Source organism: Mrakia frigida (genome assembly GCF_051309035.1).
Source record: "Mrakia frigida strain ATCC 22029 unplaced genomic scaffold BDY24scaffold_2, whole genome shotgun sequence".
Taxonomy (NCBI): domain Eukaryota; kingdom Fungi; phylum Basidiomycota; class Tremellomycetes; order Cystofilobasidiales; family Mrakiaceae; genus Mrakia; species Mrakia frigida.
Genome location: NW_027481279.1, coordinates 833500 through 855135, shown reverse-complemented (window position 1 = coordinate 855135; position 21636 = coordinate 833500). Strand labels below are relative to the sequence as shown.

Genomic DNA, 21636 nt, shown 5'->3' with positions numbered 1-21636 from the left:
GAGACAGGAGGGGAGGAGACTGGGAGGAGGGAGAAGGTCGACGTTGAGCTCAACTTCGAATCTCCGTCCTCTTCGTCCTCCAACCGCTTCCATCTCCCAAAACACGTGTTTTCCTTCTCGACCTCTCATCTCTACAGAATCATACGGCCTCATACTCACTTCGTCAGCATGTCGAACCAGTCGGTTTCGAACGAAGGGAAGGATCGAACGGACGAGAACGTGAGCTTCCCTTCAGTCCCTCCTCGTCCCTCCTTCCTCTCCCCTCCCACCTCTATCTCTCGCTTCTGCATCCACCGCGTTCGATGCTTTAGTCTGAAGCTGACTTCCTCGTTTCTTCCTTCTCTCTCTTTTCCCCCCAGGTCGCCCTCGTCGCTCAGGAATCCCGAGTCGAATCGCACCTCCCTCCTCCCCTCGACCCTTCTTCCTCTTCTACTTTACCCCCTCTCAACCTCCACGATCCATCTCAACCTTCCGTTGCATCATCGTCAGCATCAGGAGACCCTGTGGAAGCTCAGATCGCACAACTTTTCTCGCTCGTCGGTCAACTCTCGTCAGAGAACGAAGCTCTCCAGGCCCAGGTCGCTCTTCAGTCCTCAGCCTTCGTTCGCCTCTCCTCTGCCATCTCCCGTCTCTCATCGGAGAACGAAGACAGGGATCGACTCATCAGCCAAATCTCGGACAAGGTTCTTCCTGACGGCTTCTGGGTTTGGGAGAAAGAGGCGGATGGAGGGCGGAACGGAAAGGAGGGAAGGTGGTCTTGGTCGAGTGTCCGTCCTTCCCCTTTGTCGCTCTCCCATTGCCCTGTTGACGCCCTTCTTGATATCTCGCAGGACAGGCATCGCTTAACTCCCACAGTTGTAGTGCATTCACCACCATCATCAAACATGGAGTCCCTTCCGGACGAGATACTCGAGGAAATCGTCCGCCTGCTCCCTCGATCCGACCAGACTTCCCTTTGCCGGGTGTTGTTCCGCTTCCTCCGAATCGCATCCAAGAGCATATATCACCAAGTCATCCTCAGCGCAGACAGGGTGGCTTTGTTGGTTCGATCGAGGGTAGGTTTTCTTGTTGGACCGTCCATCGCTCGTCGCGTCTGGCTAACTTCCGCTCGCGATCGTCTTCTTCCTATTTTTTTTATCCACAGCTCGAGAGCCCGCCTCCAGAGCAGAGTCGAATTTCCACCTTCCTCTCCCTCCAACACCTGATCATCTACCACGACCCCATGTACGATCCCTCTTTCGACAGCCTCCTCGATCTGGACGGAACCCTCGCCGAAGACAGGTCCAGCGTCGTCGTTCAGAGCCTCTCCTTCACCCCTTCGTCCGACCTAAACGAGGATCTCATCCTCTGGTCCCCTCTTCTTCGACTTCTCAACCCCGTCTTCCTTCACCTCAAAGGAAATCCTTTCGAACACCCCTTCGTCGCAAGAATTCCCTCCTCCACCATGCTGCTCCTCTCGTCCTGGAACCGGCTCACGAGCGTCTGCATCACTACCGGAGGGCCAGTCCCTCTCTCCGACGATGGATCTTCCGCCTTCTTGGAGGTCTTCCGACGAGCGGTCGAGCCAGAGATCCCGATCGTGGTGTCTTCGTACGGGAGGACGGACGATAGACTGGACATGAGCAACGAGGAGATCGAGGACATGATGTCCTTTCTGGAAGAGCTGGGGTCTCAGGAGGATTTGGAGGATGGCGTAGTATCTGCTGTTGAGGTGAAGGTGGTGAAGTGCTCCGACGGTGTAGCTTTGTAGCTTGCTCAACCTAGTTCGTTTCGCCTCGCCGGTCTTCTGTTTTTACGTTACGTCTTTCTTTTGTTTCTAGCCATGATGTGCGAGTTCTTGTAGAATACCGTTCCCCTTCTCTGAGGATCCAGAGACGAAAACTTGCGGCTCCAATCTCTCGTTGGGACGACGCGTCGCGTTCCGGCTCTCCCTCCCACTCCTTAACTTTGCTCTAATCTCTCGACTATAAACACTTCCTACAACAATTGGAACCATGAAAACCAATGTGGCCATGTGTACAGGGAGAAAAGGAAGTGTACATAGGTAACGAAGCGAGAAAGAAAGGGTCACGACGAAGTCGAAAGAGATCGGCGAGAGGGAACGACAAGGAAGAATGAGATTCATTAGATGAGAGACTACAACGATTCAGTGCTCTCCCGCGCCTTCTTGGACCCGAGAATATCCGTTATCTTCACTTCTCAAGCGGACGGAAAGTACGTCCAAGGAACCGAGAGTGTGTACGAGCGAGACGCGTCGAGGCCTTCCTCTCTCCCCTCCTGACCTCTCTCTCTCCCTCTTCCCATCCACTCCGCCCGAAGTCAAAAAGAAAAAAGTTCCGCATAGACAACAGTACACACATGAACGAAACGAAGGAGAGAGAGAGAGATTAAAGACCAGACCAAAAGAACGGAGCGACGCGGATAAGAAGAAGGAAAGGACGGGAGACCGAACGAACGAACGAAGATGCAAAGGGTAAGGAGAAACAAGATGGTAGCCATAAGAAGACGAGGTGAAATCTAGGCGGTGACCATACGAGTAGCGATGTTCATGGCTTGGAGCTGGTGACACAAAGGAAAAAAAAAGAGGAGGAGGTCAGCGACGAAGGACGGGAAGGAGGAGACGACAGCGGGAAAAAGAACGAACCTCCTGGAACAGGAGCTTGGCAGCGTAAGGGATGTGAACGGCTGAGACCTCGGTCTTGTTTCGGCAGTGAGACTGTGGAGCAACGCAAAAGAAAGAAGGAGTCAGCTTGAAGTCGAGTCGAGGGAGACGGGCAAGAAAGACGAAAAGACTCACGCATTCGAACATCTGCTTCTTGAGCTGAGCGGTAGCCGTCATTCCACAGATGTCGCAAACGTGAATTCGGTAACTGAATATCGAAGTCGAGAGAAGGGAGAGTCAGCGAAGGAAAGGGAGGAGAAGAAGAGGAGAAGACGGCTCACCCATCCGAAGCATCGAACAACCTCTCCCTCAGGAAGTTGGCGATTCCGTGAGCGATCATGCAATCTCTCTATTATGTGGGAGAAGAAGATGAAAGGCGAGGTCAGTTCCGGGACGAAAAAGGACGACGAGAACGAGGGAGACGAAAGGAAGACGAACCTCCATCTCTCCGAACCTCAATCCTCCGTCTCGACTTCGACCTTCCACGGGCTGCCGTGTAAGAATCTGAACGGGACCTCGAGCTCGAGCGTGAATCTTGTCGTTGACCATGTGCTTCAGACGCTGTAGAACCGAAACGAAGGAACGAAGGAGGTCAGTTTGGGTTCGAGGCAAGACGAAAACAAACGAGAGGGAAGGAGAGGTGAAGCAACGGACCTGGTAGTAAGTAGGTCCGAGATAGACCTGAGCCTGAAGTTTTCGACCGGTGTGACCGTGGTACATGACTTCGAGACTGAGGAAACGAAAGAAAGGGAAGGAAAGGAAGTCAGCGACGCGTTCGACTCGACTCGGCTCTTCTTCTTCCCTCTCGACCCAAATGATGAAGAAGACACGCACCCTCTCGACTGATAACCCTTGTCCTTCAACCTCGCCGACACCGCCTCGACCGTCAGATCCGTGAACGGCGTCGCGTCTCCCTCCGTCCCCAACAACGTCGCCAGCTTACTCAACAAACACTCGACCAGATGTCCGATCGTCATCCTCGAAGGAATAGCGTGAGGATTGATGATGATGTCCGGCGTGATTCCTTCGCTCGTGAACGGCATGTCCTCCTGTCGATACGTGATTCCGACGGTTCCCTTCTGTCCATGCCTCGACGCGAACTTGTCTCCGATCTGAGGAACTCTCGTCGACCGAACTCGGATCTTGACGAACTTGAGACCGTCGGCGTTGGTGGTGACGAGGACCTGATCGACGATTCCCTGCTCGGTCGACTTGAGGGGAGTGGAGACGTCTCGTTTGGTGTGGGTCGCTTGACGTTGACCGAGCTCCTCCGAGTCCTTGGGGATGGGAGCAGTCTTTCCGATGATGATGTCCTCTCCGTTGACTCCGACTCCAGGACTGACGAGTCCATCGGCATCGAGCTTGTCGTAGGTTCCCTGCTTGAGCCTGAGCGTCGAATCCCTCGTCGGCTTCTCGAACTCCTCGAGCGAGACCATTCCGTTCTTCTTCTCGACGTCCTGGTAGGATCGGTAGTACATCGACCTGAAGAGTCCTCGATCGATCGAACTCTGGTTCATGATGACGGAATCCTCCTGGTTGTATCCCGAGTAGCAGAGGATGGCGACGATGGCGTTCTGACCGGCGGGGAGTTCTCGGAACTTGAGGTACTCCATCGAACGAGTCGTGGCGAGCGGCTTCTGAGGGTAGTAGAGGATGTTGGCCATGGTGTCCATTCGGATTTGGTAGTTGGTGAGGTAGATTCCCATCGCCTGCTTCCCCATAGCCGACTGGTAGGTGTTTCGAGGAGACTGGGGAGGGAGGGAAGGAGAAGGACGAGACGCGTCGAAGGTCAGCTCTCTTCGTCCCTCTCTTTCTCGAACCCAACTCCTCCTTCGTCCAACGAAACGAGAAAAGAAAGAAAGAAGAAACTCACCTGGTTGTGATCAGGGAAAGGAATAATCGAAGCACAGATCCCCAGGATCATCGACGGATGAATCTCGCAGTGCGTGAACGTGTGCGAGAAACTCGTACTCTTCGCTCTCCCAGCGACGTCGTAGTCCTGCCCCGTCTGCATCTGCACCCTCTGCTGCTCCCTCACACTCATATCCGCCTGACTCTCCGCCTCCCTAGCGGCCGCCAGATCCTCCGGCGTCATCGCAATCATCACGGTCTCCTCCTCCTCCGCGTCGAGAAGTTCGATCTTTCCTTCCTCGAGGAGATGCGTCCAGGTGTAGTGATCCTCCGACTCGTCGTTGAGGTTCTCGTCCTTGGAGTTGGTGAGCTTCCCGACGTCCTCCTTCTTGAGAGCGAGCTGCTGATCCGACTGGTTGACGACGAAGAGAGGTCGACAGACTCGTCCGGCGTCGGTGTAGAGTCGAAGCTCTCGTTCTCGGATGTCTCGAACGACCGACACCTCGCTCTTGATGTCCGAACACCTCCTCAGTCGAATGAGATGCTCCGTGAGCTGGTTGGCGTCTCGATGCACCCCCACCCACACTCCGTTCACGAAGACCTTCGTCGCTGAGGGAGCTCCAGCGTACTCCTCCAACGTCTCGAGTCCCCACTCGTCCAGGAACTCGAGGATCGGCGCCGACGGAGATCCAACCGAGATGTACGACATGAGAGCGAGGTTCTTGACGAGTCCACAGGCTTGACCTTCCGGCGTCTCGGCAGGGCAGACCATTCCCCAGTGGGTGTTGTGGAGTTGACGAGGTTTGGCGATCTTTCCGTCTCGACCGATGGGGGTGTTGCAACGACGAAGATGGGAGAGGGTGGAAGCGAAGGTGTATCGGTTGAGGACTTGAGAGACTCCGGCTCGAGCCTGCATGGCTTTCTTCTGATCTCCCCAGTTTCCGGTCGCGAGCGAGTACTTGAGTCCGTTGGTGATGGTTGCTTGACGAACGGCTGACTCGAGCTTGAACTCCTTCCTCGTCTCGACGCACTGAAGAAAGGGGAAAGAAACGAACGAAAGCGAAGAGAAACGAGTCAGTCTCGTACTCCTTCTCGAGAAGAAGAAAGAAAGAGAGAAGGAAAGACTCACCTTCTGCAAGTACCTGAACACGTCCTTCGTCAACTTCTTGAACAACATCCTGAACAACCCAGCCAGCAAAGGTCCCGCCAGATCCAACCTCTTCTTCCCGAAGTGATCTCGATCGTCGAGTTCTCGTCGTTCCAGAGCGGCGAGGAGGAGTCGATGGATCATGTAACCGAAGAAGTAGGCTTTCTTGGTTTCGAATCCCTCGTCCGTCGAGATGTGAGGAAGCATCTCCTTCTGGAGGATCTCGTTGGCGTATCGAAGACGACGATCCTTGGTGAGGTTGGTAGCGGTTCCTCGTCGTCCGATGAAGTCGAGAGCGACCTGAGAAGAAGCGGAAAGGGGCAGAGGGAAGGAGATCGAAGAGTCAGCGACGAGAAAGAAGGGAGGAAGACGCGTCTCGTCTCGACGACGAGCACAGCGTGGGAGACAGAAAAGGAGACTCACCTCTCGATCCTGGATCATGAAAGCCTCCTCGATACAGGGCTTGAGCATATCCAGCATGGCGGTGTCGTTCTTGTCGTAGCAGATGTGCTCGAGGACCTCCTGATCGGGAACGATTCCAAGGGCTCGGAAGACGACGACGATGGGGATGTCGCTTCGGATGTAGGGGAGGGTCGCCTTGATCGTGTTTCCACTCTGTCCAAGTCGAAGAAAGAGAAGGGAGAGGGTTCGTCAGCTCTTGATCTCGAGCCTCGACGCGTTGAAGAAAAAGTAAACGGTGGAGAACGGCGAGGAGAGGGAGGCTGAACGAACCGTCTTCTCCTGACCTCGATGGTACATCTTGACCTGCATCATACTGATAGTCTTTCCTCCCTTCTCGACCATCGAACGGATCTCGGCGAGGAAGTTGACGGGCGAAGGCTGAGCTTTGGCGAAGACGTAGATGTGGTTGGCGGCCATTCGCTCCTGAGCGATCAGCACCTTCTCGGATCCGTTGATGATGAAGTAACCTCCCTGGAAACGAGCAAAGCGTTGATCAGCATCGAGGAAAGGCCGAAAGATGACGAGGAAAAATGGGGAGGGAGACGAACCTGGTCCAGAGGACACTCGTTCAGCTCGTACTGGTACTCGGGCTCGAGGTCGTGAAGCAGACAGAAATTCGACCGAAGCATGATGGGGATCTGTGGGGGCAAGAAGGACAGCGTCAGCCTGGTCGTCAGAGCTCGAACAGGCGATGGTCGAAAGACTCACCTTCCCGATAAAGATCTTCTGCTCCTCGTCCTCGTCCTCCTGATGCTCCCAGATCGCCTCGACAGGATCCTCGTCCGATGGAGCCTTGTAGACGGCCTTCTTCATATCGACGTATAACGGAGCAGAGTAGCTGCAGGAGGTTCGAAGACGAAAAGGTCAGCGAAGCAGTCTCGAAGGAGGTGGGCTGAAACGGAGGAAGGAGTTGAGCTTTGAACGAACGTGAGATTCCGCAGACGAGCTTCCTGAGGGAACATGGCTGCTACGGTCCCGTCCGACTCCGTCATGGTTGTTTTCGAGAGGTAGATCTGACCGAAGGAGATCTCGTAACGACGCTGAGAAGGAGGAAGGAAGGAGGGAAGGTCAGCTTCGACGGTTTGAGCTTTCCCTCGAGTTTCGACTGAGCTTCCTCGTGAATCTTTGGCTTCTATGTTGCGAAGACGTAGATACACATCCTGCGTTCCCTGTTCCGAAGCATCTTCTACAACTCTGCGACAGCCATCGCCTCCTCGCACCCACGACGTGCCCTTCCTCCTTCGCGCCTCTGCCTCCTTCCGTCCTCCTCCCTCCCTTCCTCCAAATCACGACCTAGATCTCTGAAACTCACTGTCTCATCCCCATCAACTCCTGTGTGCTGATCGTACTGATCCAGCGTCAAGTTTCCCTCCTCGTCCACGAGTTCCTGCATCGAGTTCTCCACGAATTCGTTGAAGGATTCGAGCTGTTGAGTGACGAGACCTTTGTCCTCGAAGAAGGAAGAGATGACGACCCAGGCATCTTCCTGAGTGATCGTATCCTCGTCGTTGTCGTATTCGTAGTCTAAGAATGCGAAGGTAAGACGGGGTTAGTGATGGGAGAAAGGGACGGAGGTGAGAGAGGTGGTGGAAGCAGGAGAGGGAGAGGTGGCGACAGAGGGCAGGAGCGAGAACGAGAGGGATGATGGAGATGGGAGTTTCGATGCTCTGGGTGTAGAGAGAGGGATGAAGGGACGTGCGATGGTGCGAGAGAGGCGGTAGAGGTGAAGGATGGGCTGCAGGAGATGGCGAGAGGAAGGTCGAAGCTGACAGATTGAAAGCTCGACGAGACCTCCTTCCTTTCTCCCCCTTCCTTCTTGGACCTCTCCTTCCGCCCCCCTGAGCTCGATTCAGCATGGATCTCAATCCCAGACTCTCCCCGATCCATCCCCAGACCCACCCACACCCTTTCCTGTGCCCTCAACCCCTGATAAGCTCACGAAAAGACATGCAAACTCACCTTCTGCGTCCATCTTGATTTCTCGCGTTCGATCGATTCGATTCTAAGAAGAAGGGGAGGGCTGTTGCTGAAAAGGAGGCTAGTAGATCACCAAAGATCTCAAGCTACTACTGATGGATCCGATGAGGGTGGTTGGGAGGAGGGAGGAGGAGGAGTGGGAGAGGAAGGTCGAGGAGGAGGAAGTGGTGGTGTTTGCGAGCGAAGAAGGCTGGCTTCTGCAAGAGGTTGAGGTTGGAAGGTCAACGACTCGTCGTATTCTCTATACACACACCCACGAGGAGGGTTGGTATATACACACTTTTGAGGGGGACGAGAAGGGAGAGAGAACGGGAGGGAGGGTATCGAGAGGGAAGGTCGTGGTTGAGGGGTCAAAAGCAGAAGGGGAGGGCTCGAAAGGAAAGAGACTCCGAAAACGATAAGGGCGAGTTTCTAACGAAATCGAGTTGGATCCTAACCACCACCATCTCGCGTCCCAACCCTTCCCTTCCTCCCCTTCCGTCACCTACCCCGCCCAGAGTCTAGCCCAAGATGGGATCCGGAGATCTTAACATGTAAGTACAAGAGAAGAGCTGAGAGAAGAAAGAGAACTCGAGCTGACCCTCCGCCACCACCGCTTCCCTCCCTCCTTCCCTCCCTTTCTCTCTACAGGAAGAAGTCGTGGCATCCCTTGCTCATCACGAATCAAGAGCGAGTATGGAAAGTTGAGAAGGCCAAGGTAAGTGTTCTTCTATATCTACCTTCTTCTCTCCCTGTCGAAGAACGTCAACTGACCTCTCTCCTCCTCTCCTCTCCTTCCTTCCCTCCCTCCTCCCTCTTTCCCCCCCTCTCTCCTCCTTCTCGCTTCGACTTCACTTGTATCCAGGCCGAGGAAGCTAAGAAGACCAAGCAGCTCATGAAGGAACGAGACGAGGAACGACAACTCGCCGACCTTCAACGGATGCAGGAGGAACAGACCGGAAAGAAGAAGGTCGACAAACTCGACTGGATGTACGCCGCTCCAGCTTCCGGAGGAGGAATCAAGGGAGACGAGCTCGAGGACTACCTGCTCGGAAAGAGGAGAGTCGACAAGATCTTGCAGGGAGACGAGGAGAAGCAGGTGAGTTCATTGACGTCTCTTCGAGGGAGGGAAGAGCTCAACCCGTTTCCTTCATCTCCTTGCTAACACTCTTCTTCTCTTCTTCTCTTCGTTTCAATTTCAAGGTCGCCGCCGCTCAAGCCAACCTCATCGCCGTTCAAAACGCCAACTCCGCTCGAGACACCGCTTCCAAGATTCGAGAGGATCCTCTCCTCGCCATCAAGCAGCAAGAACAAGCAGCCTACCAAGCTCTCCTCTCCAACCCTCTTCGACTCAAGCAGCTTCAGGAGAAGGCCGGTCTCAAGGCCGACAAGAAGGACGAGAAGAAGAAGGAGAAGGAAGAGAAGAGGAGGAGGAAGGAGGAGAGGAGGGAACGACGAGCTCGTGGAGAGAAGGGAGGAGGAGGGAGGAGTGAGAGTCCCGAGCTGGAGCTTGGAGCGGGAGGGATTGGGGAGGCTTTGGACAGGAGGGAGAGGGAACGAGGTGGACATGATGGAAGGAGGGATAGGAGCAGGAGTCCTGCTAGGAGGTACGACGACAGAAGGGACAGGGATCGATCTCCTCCGAGAAGGAGGGACGACTACGACGACCGACGACGAGATTCTCGAGACCATCACCACTCCTCCTCCAATCACGCTTCCTCCTCCTCTTCTCGCTACCCGTCCTCCTCCCACCGAGATCGGTCTCCCCCTCGCTCCTACAACCAGTCTCGACACGACGACCGACCTTCCTCCTCCTCCCACAACGGCGCTGGCCCCTCGTCGTCGTCGTCCTACAACCGACCTCCTCCTCCTCCTCAGCAGTACCAATCTCGACCCACGGCAGCCGACTACAACAACCGATACGGAGGAGCGTCAGGATCTGGAGCAGCAGCGGAAGCAGGACCTGGACCTTCAGCTCAAGCAGCCAAGCTCGAGGCGGACAGGAAAGCGAGACTCGAAGCCATGATGGGGAACGCGTCGGAGATGAGTGAGTTTTCAGTCCTTCTCTTTTCTCTCTCCTCCCCTTTCCCCTCTCCTCTTACTCTTTTGCGACTTCATACTAACTCTCTTCTCTCTTGTTTTTTTTTTTCTTTTCTTTTCGTCCAGCCGAATCTCGAACCGCTCGACTGACGGAAATCCGAGCCGCCGAACGTCAAGCCGCTGAGGCCGAGCTTCTTCATCGAGAGAAGCAGCAGAAGTCGGGAGTGAAGGCGGACGTGGTGAAAGGGATGGAGCAGGAAGCGTTCTTTGGGAACAGTCAGAGTTTGGCGGGGAGGTTGAGGGAGGGAGGGAGGAAGGTCGTTGGGTTCGATTGAGAGGGAGGGGATCGAGGAGGGTTTTGGATTGGGGTCTGTTTTTGTTTTTTTGTTTTTGTTTGATGTAGGAATGACCATGACTGCGAACTACCTACCTACGCCAACTGAAACCAAAGACGAAAGAGCAGAGAAGGAAGAGAAAAAGGAGAGAGAGAGAGGGCTGGCTTTCCAACCAAACCTCGGCCCTCGAAATTCAGCCCGCCCGAGCCTAAGGGAAGGGAAAGAGCTCGAAGCTTCTACCACCAACGACGACCCCTCTCCTTCCACGCTGACAGATCGCTTCTTGAAAATCGAGAGTATAAAGATCGAAAACCGCTGACAGGACTTTCTCTTCTGACCATCAACCATCATCCCACCCACTCACTCACTTCCCTCAGCTTTCCCGCTCTTCAGCCCAACCCAACCAACCCTTCGTCACTCAATCACGCATGTCGTTCTTCTACCTCCCTTCCAACGAACCTACCACCTTCTCTCCTCATCCCCACCTTCATCCTCATCATCACCAGCATCAGCCCTCGGCTTCTCCCTACTTTGTCGAGCAGCCAGGGTTCCCTCAGCAGCCATCGTTCAACCCTGGCTTCGCCGAGCTCAACCATCTTCAGCCCACCTTCCTTCCTCCTCCTCCTCCCTCTCGCCACCACCACCAACCCTCTTACTACCAACCTTCTCCAACCCTCTCCTTCGATCCCATCGAAGCTCGGAAACAACAACTCCTCGCTGAGTTCGCTCAATCGTTGGATCAGCTCTACCCTTCGTCCTCCTCCTCTGCCTCGACGACTCGTCAGCAACAACACGTCGTCGTTCCCGTTCCGTCGTACGAAAGCGAGAGGATCCGATCCTTGGAGGCTCAGTTGAAACAAAAGGAGGAACAGCTTAGGAAGGAGTTGGAGTTGGAGAGGATCAGGTTGGGGCAGGCGAGGAGGGAGGAGGAGAGGAGGAGGAGGGAGGAGGAGGAGAAGGAGAGGCAGGAGGTGAGTCGTTCTTTTCCATTCTCCTCTGTTCAAGCTCAAGTCCGACCGAAGCTGACTTGTTCTTTTCTTTTGCAGCAGCTCCACCACGCCTATCTTGTTCAGCAACATCGTCTCCAGCAGCAGCAGCAACAGCAACAGCAACAGCAGCAACGTCAACTCGAAGCTCAGGAGGTTGAACGTCGTCGATTCCTCGAACACCGTCAGCAGGAGCAGCAGCAGCAACGCCAGCACCAGCAGCAGCAGTCTTCGGCGGGTCTTGGAGGTCTCGAGCAGCTCTTCGCTCTCCTCTCTGGATCGGAACCTCCTCGTCAGGAAGCTCCTCAGCCCCAAGCTTCTCAGCAGAAGAAGGTTCGTTCTTCGTCTCTCTTCTCTTCTCGTCGCGTCTCTCTTTTCCTTTCACCGTTGCTGACCTCTTCCTTCACTTTGTCTTCACTGCAGAGCATCGCCGAACACGCCCTTGGAGGTCTCGATCAACTTCTCGCTTTCGCCCAGGCTCTCGAGAACAACAAGCCTGACGAACGGAACCAAGCTCAGGTCGCGTCGGAAAAGAAGGTGAGTCCTTTCCCTCCCTCGTCTCTTCACTTCTTGCCTCTTCTTGGTTGCTGACCCATCCTCCCTCTCTGCCCTCTTCTTCTCCCCAGGCTCCTCTTCCCACCCCTCCCACCACCTCCCCTCGGAAACCTCTCCCTCCCTCCCCTCTCACCACCCTCCGATCCCTCCAAAACCAACTCCATGCCCTCCTCACGTCGACAGCCTCACCAACAGCCACCGTCGTCCTCGCTCATCATCTCGAGAAACTCCTCCTCGCCGCTGACGGGTTGGAGAGCGGAGGGGACGAGGTCGTGAGGAGGGAGAGGAGGAAGTTTGTGAAGGAGGTGGAGAGGGTGTTGGAGAGTTTGGAGGAGGAGAAGAAGCCAGTCGAGGAGAAGGAGGAAGTCGCACCCGTCGTTCAGGAACCTACCCTTCCAGCTTCGGATTCGGATTCGGAATCGCCTTCGGAGGTCGTCGTTCCCTCTTCGTCGGACTCGGACTCGCCTACTCCCGTCGAGGTTCAAGTCGAGGTCGTCGCGTCCGATCCCGCTCTCACTCCCACTCCCACTCCTTCTCCCACTTCGGTTCCCGCCTCCTCTCCCACTCCCCCTATCCAAACCTCCGCCGACATCCTCCCGGACACCGAATCTTCCCCTCCCGCTCCCATCACCTCCAGCAGCCCTCCCGCCTCAACTCCCGACGCGTCTCCCTCTTCGCCAACTCCCGCTCCCGCTCCCCTCGACGACGACGACGCCGCTTCGGATACCTCTAGCAACGTTTCGGATCTTTCTGGATCATCGTCTTCTTTGGTGGGAGCGGAGGAGGAGAAGAAGGAGCCGTCGAAGTGGAAGGGGAAGGGGAAGGGACGAGCAGCGAGTGTGGAGGATGAGGAGGTGGAGGAGGAGAGGTACGAGTTCGTTTAGTTAGCTGTGATGATGGTTTCGTTTCTCGTTTAAGGTAGTGGTTGTTATAGGAGATTCTGATTTCCGTATAATTCATTCGAAATGGAATCGCTGAAAAACAACTTGGAAAAGGGAGAGAAAGATTGGAAGGAAGAAACGGAGTCTTTGTTTGCTCGCTTACATAGATTCCGCTCGTGTTTCACCTTCTTCTCTCGAAAGGAAGTTAACGTTAGATCCAGCTAACATGCTATCTAATCAAATCCTATCGAAAATCACTGAGCAGCAGCAGCCGTACCAAACTCCCTCTCCGCGTCTCCTCCCCAAGCTCGCATCACCAAAGTTTCGTAAACGACGCCCTCTCGACCCTCCCTCTCCGTAGCCCTTTCAAAGGGAGCATCTCTCCACTGATCCAGCAAGTCCTCCCACTCCAACATCGTCTCCTCCTCCTGCTTCTGCCCCCTGAAATGCGTCCTCAGCATGTAGGTCTCCTTCCTCTTCTTCCCCACCGGCCGATTCCTCTCCAAGCGATCAGAGAAAGCCATATCGTTACTCCAAGAGAGCGGGACGCTCTCCTCTCCGCACGCGATGACGCACTGGAGTCGATCCCAGCCGTAGCAAAGCGCGTCGACGTGAGTCCCAGGGACGGGAGTGAGAGTCGGAGCCGAGGTTCGGTTGGAAGGGTCGGAGGTGGTGGTGCTGATCTGGAAGATGCGAGGGTTGAGGACTTGGAGGAGAGGGAACCATAGTGTGAGCTCGTCTTGGAAGCCGTCGATGGCGAGGGAGACCTTTGGGAGAGGAATGGAGGGGCGGGAAGGGTTGGAGGGGAAGGGAAGAGGTTCGGACTCGACGCCGTTCGAGATGGGAGGAGCTGGCGGGTAGCAGGAGGGAGTGAGAGCGATGAGGAGCGGGAAAGTATCGGTGGATCCGTCGTAGATCGAGAGGTCGGCGGCGAGGACGAGGGTACGAGGGGTGAGGACGCGTCGGATCCGATTTCTGGATGGTTCGAGCTGGACAAGATACAAGAGATGGAAAGCGATGAGTAGGAATTTCAACGAGCCTCGTGAGGTAGCTAGAAGAAGTCAAGAAGGTCCAAAAAGGTGGAGATGGATCAGAGGAGGAGGAACTCACTCGAGCGAGGGCGAAGGTTGAAGCTTGAAGTTGATCCATCGAAGGAGCGCGGTAGACGTCTCCAGCGACCAGCTTGAGGATGTTGAAAGAAGTACCAGCCAAAGAGAGCTTGTCCCTTCGAGTGAGGAGGGCGAGGATCATCTCGGTGATCTCCATGGGAAGGGTTTGGAGGGAGGGAGGAGGGTCGGAGGACGGAGGAGGGAGGCGTTTGACGACGCTCGGTTGATAGGTATCCTGGAGCGACGAAGAGAACAAGAGTGAGCTCAAGATCGAGAAGCATCGTCTCGGCTCCCAAAACGCGAACCGAGCCTTTGGAAGGTGAGAAGAGAGACGAGCTCGAAAACTCACCATCGACCAGGTCCAGTGTCCTTTCCATTCCTCCTCTTCCTCCTCCTCCTCCTCCTCTGGCTCGACGTCCCAAACTCCACTATCAGCCCGTTGGTTTCGTCGCATCTTCTCCTCCGAAACTTGCAGAGATTCAACCTCCATCTTCCCCTTCTCCTCGTTCCAAACCACTTCTCTCTCGACGGCCTCCTTCTCGAGCTTCTCCTCCCTTCCCACTTCGTCCCTCCCAGCCTCGAACTGCCAATGCCCCTGAGGATGAAGTTGTTGAGAGAGCGAGCCAACCTCCTCCCAGAGAACCTCGATATCGCTATCTCTCTGCTCCAAGCGTTCCTCCAGGAACTCGATCCGTTCTCGAAGTCGAGCATTCTCGACGAGCTGGGTTTCGTAGGAGCGAGCTTGCTGTTTGAGGATTCTTTCGAGGAACTGGGTAGAGTGGTCCTGTAGGGTGGTGATGGTACCTCGAAGGGAAGCCGCCTGTTCGATTGCGGCGAGATGAGGAGGTGGCATTCCGTAGAGGGAGAAGAGAGGAGGGAAGGAGGAGGTCGATGTTGAGCTCAACTTCGAAGCTCGAAGGAGGCGACTCTCCCTTCCTCCCTCAAGTCAAGCCTGAGCTCAAAATTCTACTTCGACTTACCTGGAGGGAAGCATAAACACTTGACTAGAGCTTAAACAACCATCGCTCAACCTCTTCGCTGAAAATGAAAGGGCAAAGCAGAAAGCGTCGGACGCCGGGACGCGTCGCTTTCCGAGTCAAAACGACTCGGTAGAAAAACAACTACGAGCTCTTATCACTCTGAACTATCAAAAATACGCACGAGACATCCTTCTCAGCCTCCGAAGGAGAAGCACTAAGTCTTCCCACCAACTGATCCCTCGGCACAAGCTCCAAAACTGTCTCCTTCACGTTTCCCACGAAGGAAGTCTCCAAAGTGTACTCGTCCAGCTTCGTCCCCATCCCCTCGTCCACGCACCTCTCCAGACACTCGTCCCATACTAGCCTTGTCCTCGTCGCGTCCAACCCCGTTCCTTCCTCCTCCGATTCGACCTTCTCGACCCAGACCGTTCCAGGTCCGCAGAGGAAGACGGAGCGCAGACGCGTCCAGGTCTTTGTGAAGGAGACCAGCAAAGTTGGGACCGTCCTGAGAGTGGGAGGAAGGACCATCGTCGCTCTGTCGGCCCTGTTGTTGATTTGAAGTTGGAACGGGTCGAGCATCTGGAGGAAAGGGGACCAGAACTCGATGTCCCTGTCTGGGTCCTGACCGCCCTCGATTGAGACCTGGGACACGTTGATGGTTTGTGCGGGAGGAAGAGGAATCGAAGAAAGGGGATTGTTGCTGGACGCGGGGGACGAAGGGTTGATAGAAATGCCGGAGGGAGAAGGAGGAGTGGGGGAAGGGGAGGAGGGAGGAGGTTTCTCGTAGAGTAATGACCGGCGAAGGAGGGCTCCGAAGAGAGGGTTGTAGTGCTGAGGTAGGTAGGAGGTTCCTCTGTTCCTCGAAGGTACAAGCCGGAGAACTGTTGGGGTGAGGGTCGCTCGGATCCAGTTGTATTCGGTTGGAGGAGAGAGCTGAACAAGACGGGAAGACAGAGGGACACTCGAGTCAGTTAAACGTCACTCTACCAGTCAAAGGTCGAGATTTTGGGAACGAGACAAGAATGAGATGACGCGGTGGGGAAGAGGGAAGACGATTGGAGAGGATTGGAGGAGGAAGTCGAAGAGGGAAAGGCGACGCACTCGAGATTTGGCGAACAAATACGCCGTCGGCGCCTTCATTCTGGGATTCCGGTAGAGCACTCTTGCGACGATCTCGAGGAGGTCGGATGAGACTCGGGCGAGGATGGTTTTCTCCGTTCCGGTGAGGTAGAGGAGGATCATGTCGTGGATCTCGGAGGGAAGACGTTCGAGGTAAGGAAGGGGACCGTGCCAGTTGACCACTCGTTTAGGACGACTCCGGAACTGGTAGGAGCCCTGGTCAAGGTCAACCACAAACTGATTCAGTGAGGTATTATCCTGCAGACGGAGGAAAGGAGAACAAGCTCACAAGATTCCACCCCCATCGCATCTTTGCTTCCAGCTGCTCCTCCTTCTTCCCGACCTCCTTCGGCACCTCTACAACCACACCTTTAGCTCCATCGTCACCCATCTCCATTCCTTCCTTCTCCTTGACCACAGATTTATCCTCTACCACAGGAGGAACCGTCTCTTCCTCTCCGCTCTTCTTCTCTCCCTCCCGGTTGTCTGCTTCCTCATCCTCCTCGTACTCCTCAGGCTGCCGCTCCCAGAACCCTCCTGGATGAAGCTCCCTCGCGAGCGAATCCACTTCTTCCCAGATGTACTTCATCTGCTTGTTCTTCGACTCTACGACGGCGGTCAAAGCGACGATCTCCTTCTCGAGTTGAGCGTGAAGTTCGAGTCGAGCGTCCTGCGCCGAGACGAGGCGAGTGATTTCGTCTTCGAGGATGGAGATGGAATGATCTTGGTGGATTTGGGTGGTGCGGCGAGCTTGCGCAAAGCGTTCGAGGGCGTCGAGGTGGGCCATCCTCGAGAGAAGGAAGGGAGGGAGGGAGAAGGTGAGGTTTGGTTGGAGGGAAGGAAACGTCGAGCTCGCTTTCTGAACTTTCGACACTTCGGAAGCAGAATTTTTGGGTGCGATGGATCGAGCAAACTTGTAAATCAGCTTCTCGGAGACTCTGGACGGCCTCACGAAAAAAAAAAAACTCAGAGAGAGCTGAGAGCTCGGTTTCAGAGACACCTTCGCCGGCGAGCTCGACTTCCCTTCCCCCCCTCTCTCTTTCCTCCCAACGCTCACCACCCTCTATGGCCATCTATCCCTCATCTCGACCAACGACGCCTTCTCCTATCCCCATCTCTCACCCTGTTCATCAGTGGAATTCCAGCGAGAACGATCGTCCTGGCCCAGCAGAAGCGTCGACCTCGTCCTCCTCCACCTCTTCCACCTTCGCTCGTTCTGGACCTTTACCGCCCTCCTCTTTCCCCTCACTCTCGCAAGGACGAAGAAGAGTCAGCTTTGGTAGAGATGGAGAGGTGGTAGGGCTGGGCCACGGTAACGATATCTCCAGGTGAGTCAGAGGAGACGAAGAGAAAGGGGAGCGAGCTGAGGACGACCCGGTCTTCCCAGCGTAAGAAGGAGCCTTAGCATCGTCCAGCGAGACGACTGAGCGGCTTGGTGCTCAAGAATCCATGTAGAGGGTCACTCCTACCCTGAGGGACTGTCCTCTATCATCATCAACGTCTCGCACAACCTGCTAATGCGGAAAGGACATTGCGAGGTCCGCGGACGGTGGAATGGCCTCCCTCTCCCTCCCTCCCTTCGTCTCTCGCTCCTTCAATAAATCCCAGCTCATTCTTCGCAACCCCAAGCTGACCCACTCTTTCGGTCTTCCCCTTTCCTACTCAGTTCTCCAACCACCTCGTTCTACCCTTCCTCCCCTCTACGACCATCTCCCCTCGATTCCGACCACCCCGCTTCCTCCCCGACCTCCTCTCGTCTCGCTCTCGGACTCGGAATCGGTCCCTCCTCGTCTCCGGTTACCAACAAGGGATCCTTCGCTCGCTCGACTAGCATATCTGGTCAGAGGCGACTCAGTTCAGGCTCGATGCTGAATCCGGGAGTCGGGTTTGCAGGAAGTTACGAAGCAAGGTTCGTTTCCGTCGCGTTTCTCGTTTCTCTCGTCGCCTTGTCTACCGATTCGCTGACTTTGATGCTCGTTTCGATAGCCTTCTCTCCTTCCGCTTCTCAACAACTCCTTCTCCACCTCTCCCGTTCCGTCTTTCCCTAGGCGTTCTTGGAATTGGACCCTCAGCACCTCCGTCCCTTCGCTGTCCAGCCCACCTCTCCCTTCCCATTTCAGCCCATTTCTTCCCTCTTACCTCACCACCTCCTTCACTCCAACCTCAAAATCTTTCCTCTCCATCCTCCTCTCCAAACCTCTCTTCCACATCTCCCTCGCCTTCGTCCTTGGCTCCTCAACAAACACCTTACCTCTCCTCCTTCGACCTCACCTCGCACTACCTCCTCAACCCTCCACCCTTCCCTGCCCTCCTACCCGCCTTCCCAGGATACCAACTCCCACCCAAAGGTCAACTCCAACTCGTCATTTCGAACCCAACAGGAACAGGCGTCAAGGTCTTTTTGGTTCCGTACGATTGCGAAGGGATGGGAGAGGGAGAGAGGATGGTTCTGCGGTTGAAGGAGTACGAGAACGACGAAACGCAGGAGGGGAAGGAGGTTCTCAGAGGAAGCGTCGTGGTACACATCTGCTCGCCTCCGAATCATCACTCAGCTACGGGTGGTGGAAGCAAGAGTTCGAAATCGAACGACTACGTCGCGTCTTCGCCAACCTCTCTCTCTCCTTCTTCTCCTCCTCCACCGCCACCGCCACCTCAACAGCGATATTACCTCCACTCAACCCTCCGCCTCGTCTTCTCACCCCTCTCTCCCTCCCGCTCCACCACCACCTCCTCCTCCTCCTCTTCCTCCCAATCCAAACCCACCTCTCGAACGCTCATCGACCTCGGCTCCCCTTCCCTCGGTTCCTCCCGCTTCCTGCCCTTCGAGCTCGACCCGGATCTCGTCGCTTCCTTTGCTGCTCGGAAAGCTAGGAGGTATCACGTCAAACACGATCATCACCCTCCTTCTCTTCCTACTCCATCTTCAACTCCTCCGGCAGAAGAAGAACGAGGACGACGCGTCGACGACGATGGATCGAGGAGGAGGGAGAGGGGAGAAGGAGGTGGGGAGGGAGTGGTGTTGAGCTTTGGGAAGAGGAGGCAGGTTGTCGGGAGGAGGAAAGGGGAGGGGAGTGGGTTGGGCGGTGGAGAGGAAGGAGGGAGGGAGAGAGGGATGGGTGAGGAGGAGGCAGAGGGAGAGAGGAAGAAGACGGTGCCGGTGGAGAGCGAGTTGAGCAGGAGGATGAAAGGGATGGGTTTGGTGGGGAGGTAGATTTCAGGTTCAGTCTAACGGTTACTTATACGAGTTCGAGTAGACAGCGAAGAGAGAGAGGGAAGAGAGGAACGACGACGACGCGTCGCGGGTTGCGTTCTCGACGACCGAAGGTTCCCCTGAAGGCTTTTTTTTCGTTTCTTAAGCCCTCGACGAAGACTTTCCCTGATGAAAAGTTGGACTTCCCCAGCCTCATGAAATCGACCTCTCCAAACCCCTCCCATCCTTCGTGCTCGTTAGCCCAACCCTCTCCCACCCATCATCTCCCGCCCTTCCCTCCCATCTCCCTCAACGAGCACCACCTCCGATCCAAAGACTATCTCCGAATTCACCTCGTCTTCCACGAGCGACGACGCGACGGAGTTTGACTCGCTCGAGGAGGGGAGGAGGAGGAGGAACGAGACGAGCGCTGACGTCTTTTGATCCGTTGATTTCGATGGTGACGGTGCCGGGAGGAGTTCTAGGGAGAGAGGCTTGTCGGATGTACGAGCGAGAAGCGAGAGAGAGAAGAAGAGTGAGTAAAAGAGGCAGGGGGGAGAGAGAGACAGAGGGAAGGGAGAAGAAGAGCGCGGCGTCGACTTCGTTGTTGTTCTTCGTTCTTCTTCCTTCCTCGCTTCTAGATTATTAGCACCAATCGAAAGACTCACCGAGAGCTCTTCGTAGACCTCGTCCTCAGCAGCAGCAAGCTTCAGCTCAACCTCCAACATCTCAGGCTTCTCTTGTTCTTCCTCTTCCTCCGTTTCCCTCGCTCTGCGACGCGTCCAACTCGAACCCCCGCCCAACCTCTGACGACGATCCATCCTCGACAAGACGCTACAACACCCAACGCATCAGCTCTCAACCTTGCTTTTTTAGAAATCGAGAAGAGGTTGGAAAGGAAGAACTGAAACGAAAACTCACCAAGTCCCCACCCCTCCTGCAAGCCAAAGCAGTCCGATCAGAGCTCCAATGGAGATGGCGAGGATCCCCTTGGGGATGCTGGCGGTTGTTGATGCAGAAGGGGAGGGGGAGGGAGAGGTGAGGTCAGACATTGGACGGTGGTGGTGGTGGTTGGGAGGGGGAATGAGGAGACGCCGACGCACGACGCGTTTTTTTCCTTTTTTCTTTTCTGAGATGTTCGAGGGTTTTCGGTTTTTTGATGAGTAACTGTTTTTTTTTGGTCCTGAGGTCGAGGGTTGAGGCGACAGATAGCTTTCGAGGATCGGAAAGGAGATCGGGGTGAAGAGAGAGAGGAGGAACAGAGAAAGAGGAGAGATCTGGAGGAGGACAAGAGCAGCGTCACCTTCGAGTCAGATTTTTTTGAAGCATCCACATCAAGCATGCACCCAGAGCGGGACGATGCAGAAGTGATATATCCAGCTGAATTCAGTGTACGAAAGGACCTGAAGGAGAGAAAGAAAAGAGGGAAGGGAGGAGGGAGATCGTGGCGTCGCAGAGGGAGAGGGACCTCACCACCTCCTTCTTCTTCGCCTTCGCTTTTCTGTCAGAAGGGACTCGATGAAGCTCCTTGTTTCGACATCAGCAGTCGGTTCCTCTCTGAGAGAGGATGAAGTAGAGTCAAAGAGAGCGAAGACGAAAAAGATGACAATCGAGAGATTTTTTTGGCGTCCCTTCGTGTTCGTCCCAAACCTCTCTCTCCACCTTTCTTTCCAAACGGGAGACAACTCTCCAGAGAACTCTGCGTTTTGGAATCCTCTCTCTTCGTCTCTTCTCTCTTCCAACCATCAGATCGAAACAGGGAACCCGTCGCCAGCAGCCACCACTCTCGAATATCCTCTTCCCTCTTCTCGCTCGTCCTCCTCCGTATCGATCCTTCTTCCTCTCCTCGAATCGAGGATGTCGGGTCCTCCTCCTCCACCTCCTCCTCGTCCAGAGGGATACTCCTCGGACGCCTTGTTCCCTTCGACCTTCCCTTTGAACGCGCAGGATCCAGGATACGGATACCAGGTGAGCTCTATATTCGTGCTACGAGGCTCTAGAGGGTTGGAGAGAAGGAGATGTTGAGCTCGACGCTTTGGAGGGAGGGAGGAAGGGGAGGAAAGAGAGAGGATGGGAGGGAGCACGGGTTGCAAAGCGGACAGCGAAGTTGTTCAAATCGAGCTGGAAAGGAAGGATTTCTCGACTCCTCGCAGAGTTGTATAGAAGCGGAAGCCCCTGCTCGCATCCGAGAGGAAGTTTGCTCCTTCTCGAGCATGCTCGTCGACCCTGGCTTCTCCTTCTCTTGCTCCCTCCTTCTCCTTCTCCTTCTCCTTCTCCTTCTCCTCTCCTTCTCGAACAACCTGACTGAACCCAGGTTTCTTCCTCAAACCAGCCTTCCTCGCAAGCCGCTGCTTCCTCGTCGG

General features: G+C 55.2%; 10 protein-coding genes across 10 annotated transcripts; 5 read left to right on the top strand and 5 right to left on the bottom strand.

Annotated features, from left to right (window-relative positions):
* Window positions 1-84: 84 nt before the first annotated feature.
* Window positions 85-1783, top strand: BDY24DRAFT_97870 (uncharacterized protein). The gene is made up of 4 exons (XM_076645276.1): window positions 85-219; window positions 360-767; window positions 831-1055; window positions 1145-1783. Exons 1-4 carry the CDS (start codon window positions 169-171, stop codon window positions 1748-1750), a joined length of 1290 nt encoding a protein of 429 aa, XP_076500805.1. The 5' UTR covers window positions 85-168; the 3' UTR covers window positions 1751-1783.
* A 734-nt stretch (window positions 1784-2517) lies between these two features.
* Window positions 2518-8094, bottom strand: RPB2 (DNA-directed RNA polymerase II core subunit RPB2; the record flags this gene model as incomplete). The annotated part of the gene is made up of 16 exons (XM_076642663.1): window positions 2518-2559; window positions 2645-2716; window positions 2798-2870; window positions 2944-3011; window positions 3101-3223; window positions 3317-3392; window positions 3497-4410; window positions 4536-5543; window positions 5643-5960; window positions 6084-6275; window positions 6393-6593; window positions 6671-6760; window positions 6831-6960; window positions 7050-7162; window positions 7435-7646; window positions 8022-8094. 16 exons carry the CDS (start codon window positions 8092-8094, stop codon window positions 2518-2520), a joined length of 3705 nt encoding a protein of 1234 aa, XP_076500804.1.
* Window positions 8095-8538: 444 nt separating this feature from the next.
* On the top strand, window positions 8539-10598 carry BDY24DRAFT_375550 (pre-mRNA-splicing factor CWC25 family protein). Its single transcript, XM_076638561.1, has 5 exons — window positions 8539-8632; window positions 8730-8796; window positions 8944-9177; window positions 9282-10125; window positions 10245-10598. Exons 1-5 carry the CDS (start codon window positions 8610-8612, stop codon window positions 10451-10453), a joined length of 1377 nt encoding a protein of 458 aa, XP_076500803.1. The 5' UTR covers window positions 8539-8609; the 3' UTR covers window positions 10454-10598.
* Window position 10599: 1 nt separating this feature from the next.
* Window positions 10600-11573, bottom strand: BDY24DRAFT_375546 (uncharacterized protein). Its single transcript, XM_076638560.1, has 2 exons — window positions 11500-11573; window positions 10600-11424 (listed from the first exon to the last, which is right to left on the bottom strand). Exons 1-2 carry the CDS (start codon window positions 11530-11532, stop codon window positions 10876-10878), a joined length of 582 nt encoding a protein of 193 aa, XP_076500802.1. The 5' UTR covers window positions 11533-11573; the 3' UTR covers window positions 10600-10875.
* A 261-nt stretch (window positions 11574-11834) lies between these two features.
* On the top strand, window positions 11835-13143 carry BDY24DRAFT_96457 (uncharacterized protein). Its single transcript, XM_076645274.1, has 3 exons — window positions 11835-11976; window positions 12066-12215; window positions 12330-13143. Exons 2-3 carry the CDS (start codon window positions 12157-12159, stop codon window positions 12880-12882), a joined length of 612 nt encoding a protein of 203 aa, XP_076500801.1. The 5' UTR covers window positions 11835-11976; window positions 12066-12156; the 3' UTR covers window positions 12883-13143.
* On the bottom strand, window positions 12745-14501 carry BDY24DRAFT_375542 (uncharacterized protein). Its single transcript, XM_076638559.1, has 3 exons — window positions 14334-14501; window positions 13986-14219; window positions 12745-13864 (listed from the first exon to the last, which is right to left on the bottom strand). Exons 1-3 carry the CDS (start codon window positions 14472-14474, stop codon window positions 13130-13132), a joined length of 1110 nt encoding a protein of 369 aa, XP_076500800.1. The 5' UTR covers window positions 14475-14501; the 3' UTR covers window positions 12745-13129.
* Window positions 14502-14971: 470 nt separating this feature from the next.
* BDY24DRAFT_96120 (uncharacterized protein) lies at window positions 14972-17253 on the bottom strand. Its single transcript, XM_076645273.1, has 3 exons — window positions 16373-17253; window positions 16066-16299; window positions 14972-15897 (listed from the first exon to the last, which is right to left on the bottom strand). The coding sequence occupies exons 1-3, from the start codon at window positions 16868-16870 to the stop codon at window positions 15106-15108; spliced, it is 1524 nt and encodes a 507-aa protein (XP_076500799.1). The 5' UTR covers window positions 16871-17253; the 3' UTR covers window positions 14972-15105.
* Window positions 17254-17695: 442 nt separating this feature from the next.
* On the top strand, window positions 17696-19412 carry BDY24DRAFT_98197 (DUF4210 domain-containing protein). Its single transcript, XM_076645277.1, has 2 exons — window positions 17696-17992; window positions 18070-19412. Exons 1-2 carry the CDS (start codon window positions 17949-17951, stop codon window positions 19292-19294), a joined length of 1269 nt encoding a protein of 422 aa, XP_076500798.1. The 5' UTR covers window positions 17696-17948; the 3' UTR covers window positions 19295-19412.
* Window positions 19413-20953, bottom strand: BDY24DRAFT_96721 (uncharacterized protein). Its single transcript, XM_076645275.1, has 4 exons — window positions 20377-20953; window positions 20195-20272; window positions 19942-20107; window positions 19413-19767 (listed from the first exon to the last, which is right to left on the bottom strand). The coding sequence occupies exons 1-4, from the start codon at window positions 20613-20615 to the stop codon at window positions 19531-19533; spliced, it is 720 nt and encodes a 239-aa protein (XP_076500797.1). The 5' UTR covers window positions 20616-20953; the 3' UTR covers window positions 19413-19530.
* Window positions 20340-21394, top strand: BDY24DRAFT_375536 (uncharacterized protein). The gene has a single exon (XM_076638558.1). The coding sequence runs from the start codon at window positions 20792-20794 to the stop codon at window positions 21296-21298; it is 507 nt and encodes a 168-aa protein (XP_076500796.1). The 5' UTR covers window positions 20340-20791; the 3' UTR covers window positions 21299-21394.
* The last annotated feature ends 242 nt before the right edge of the window (window positions 21395-21636 follow it).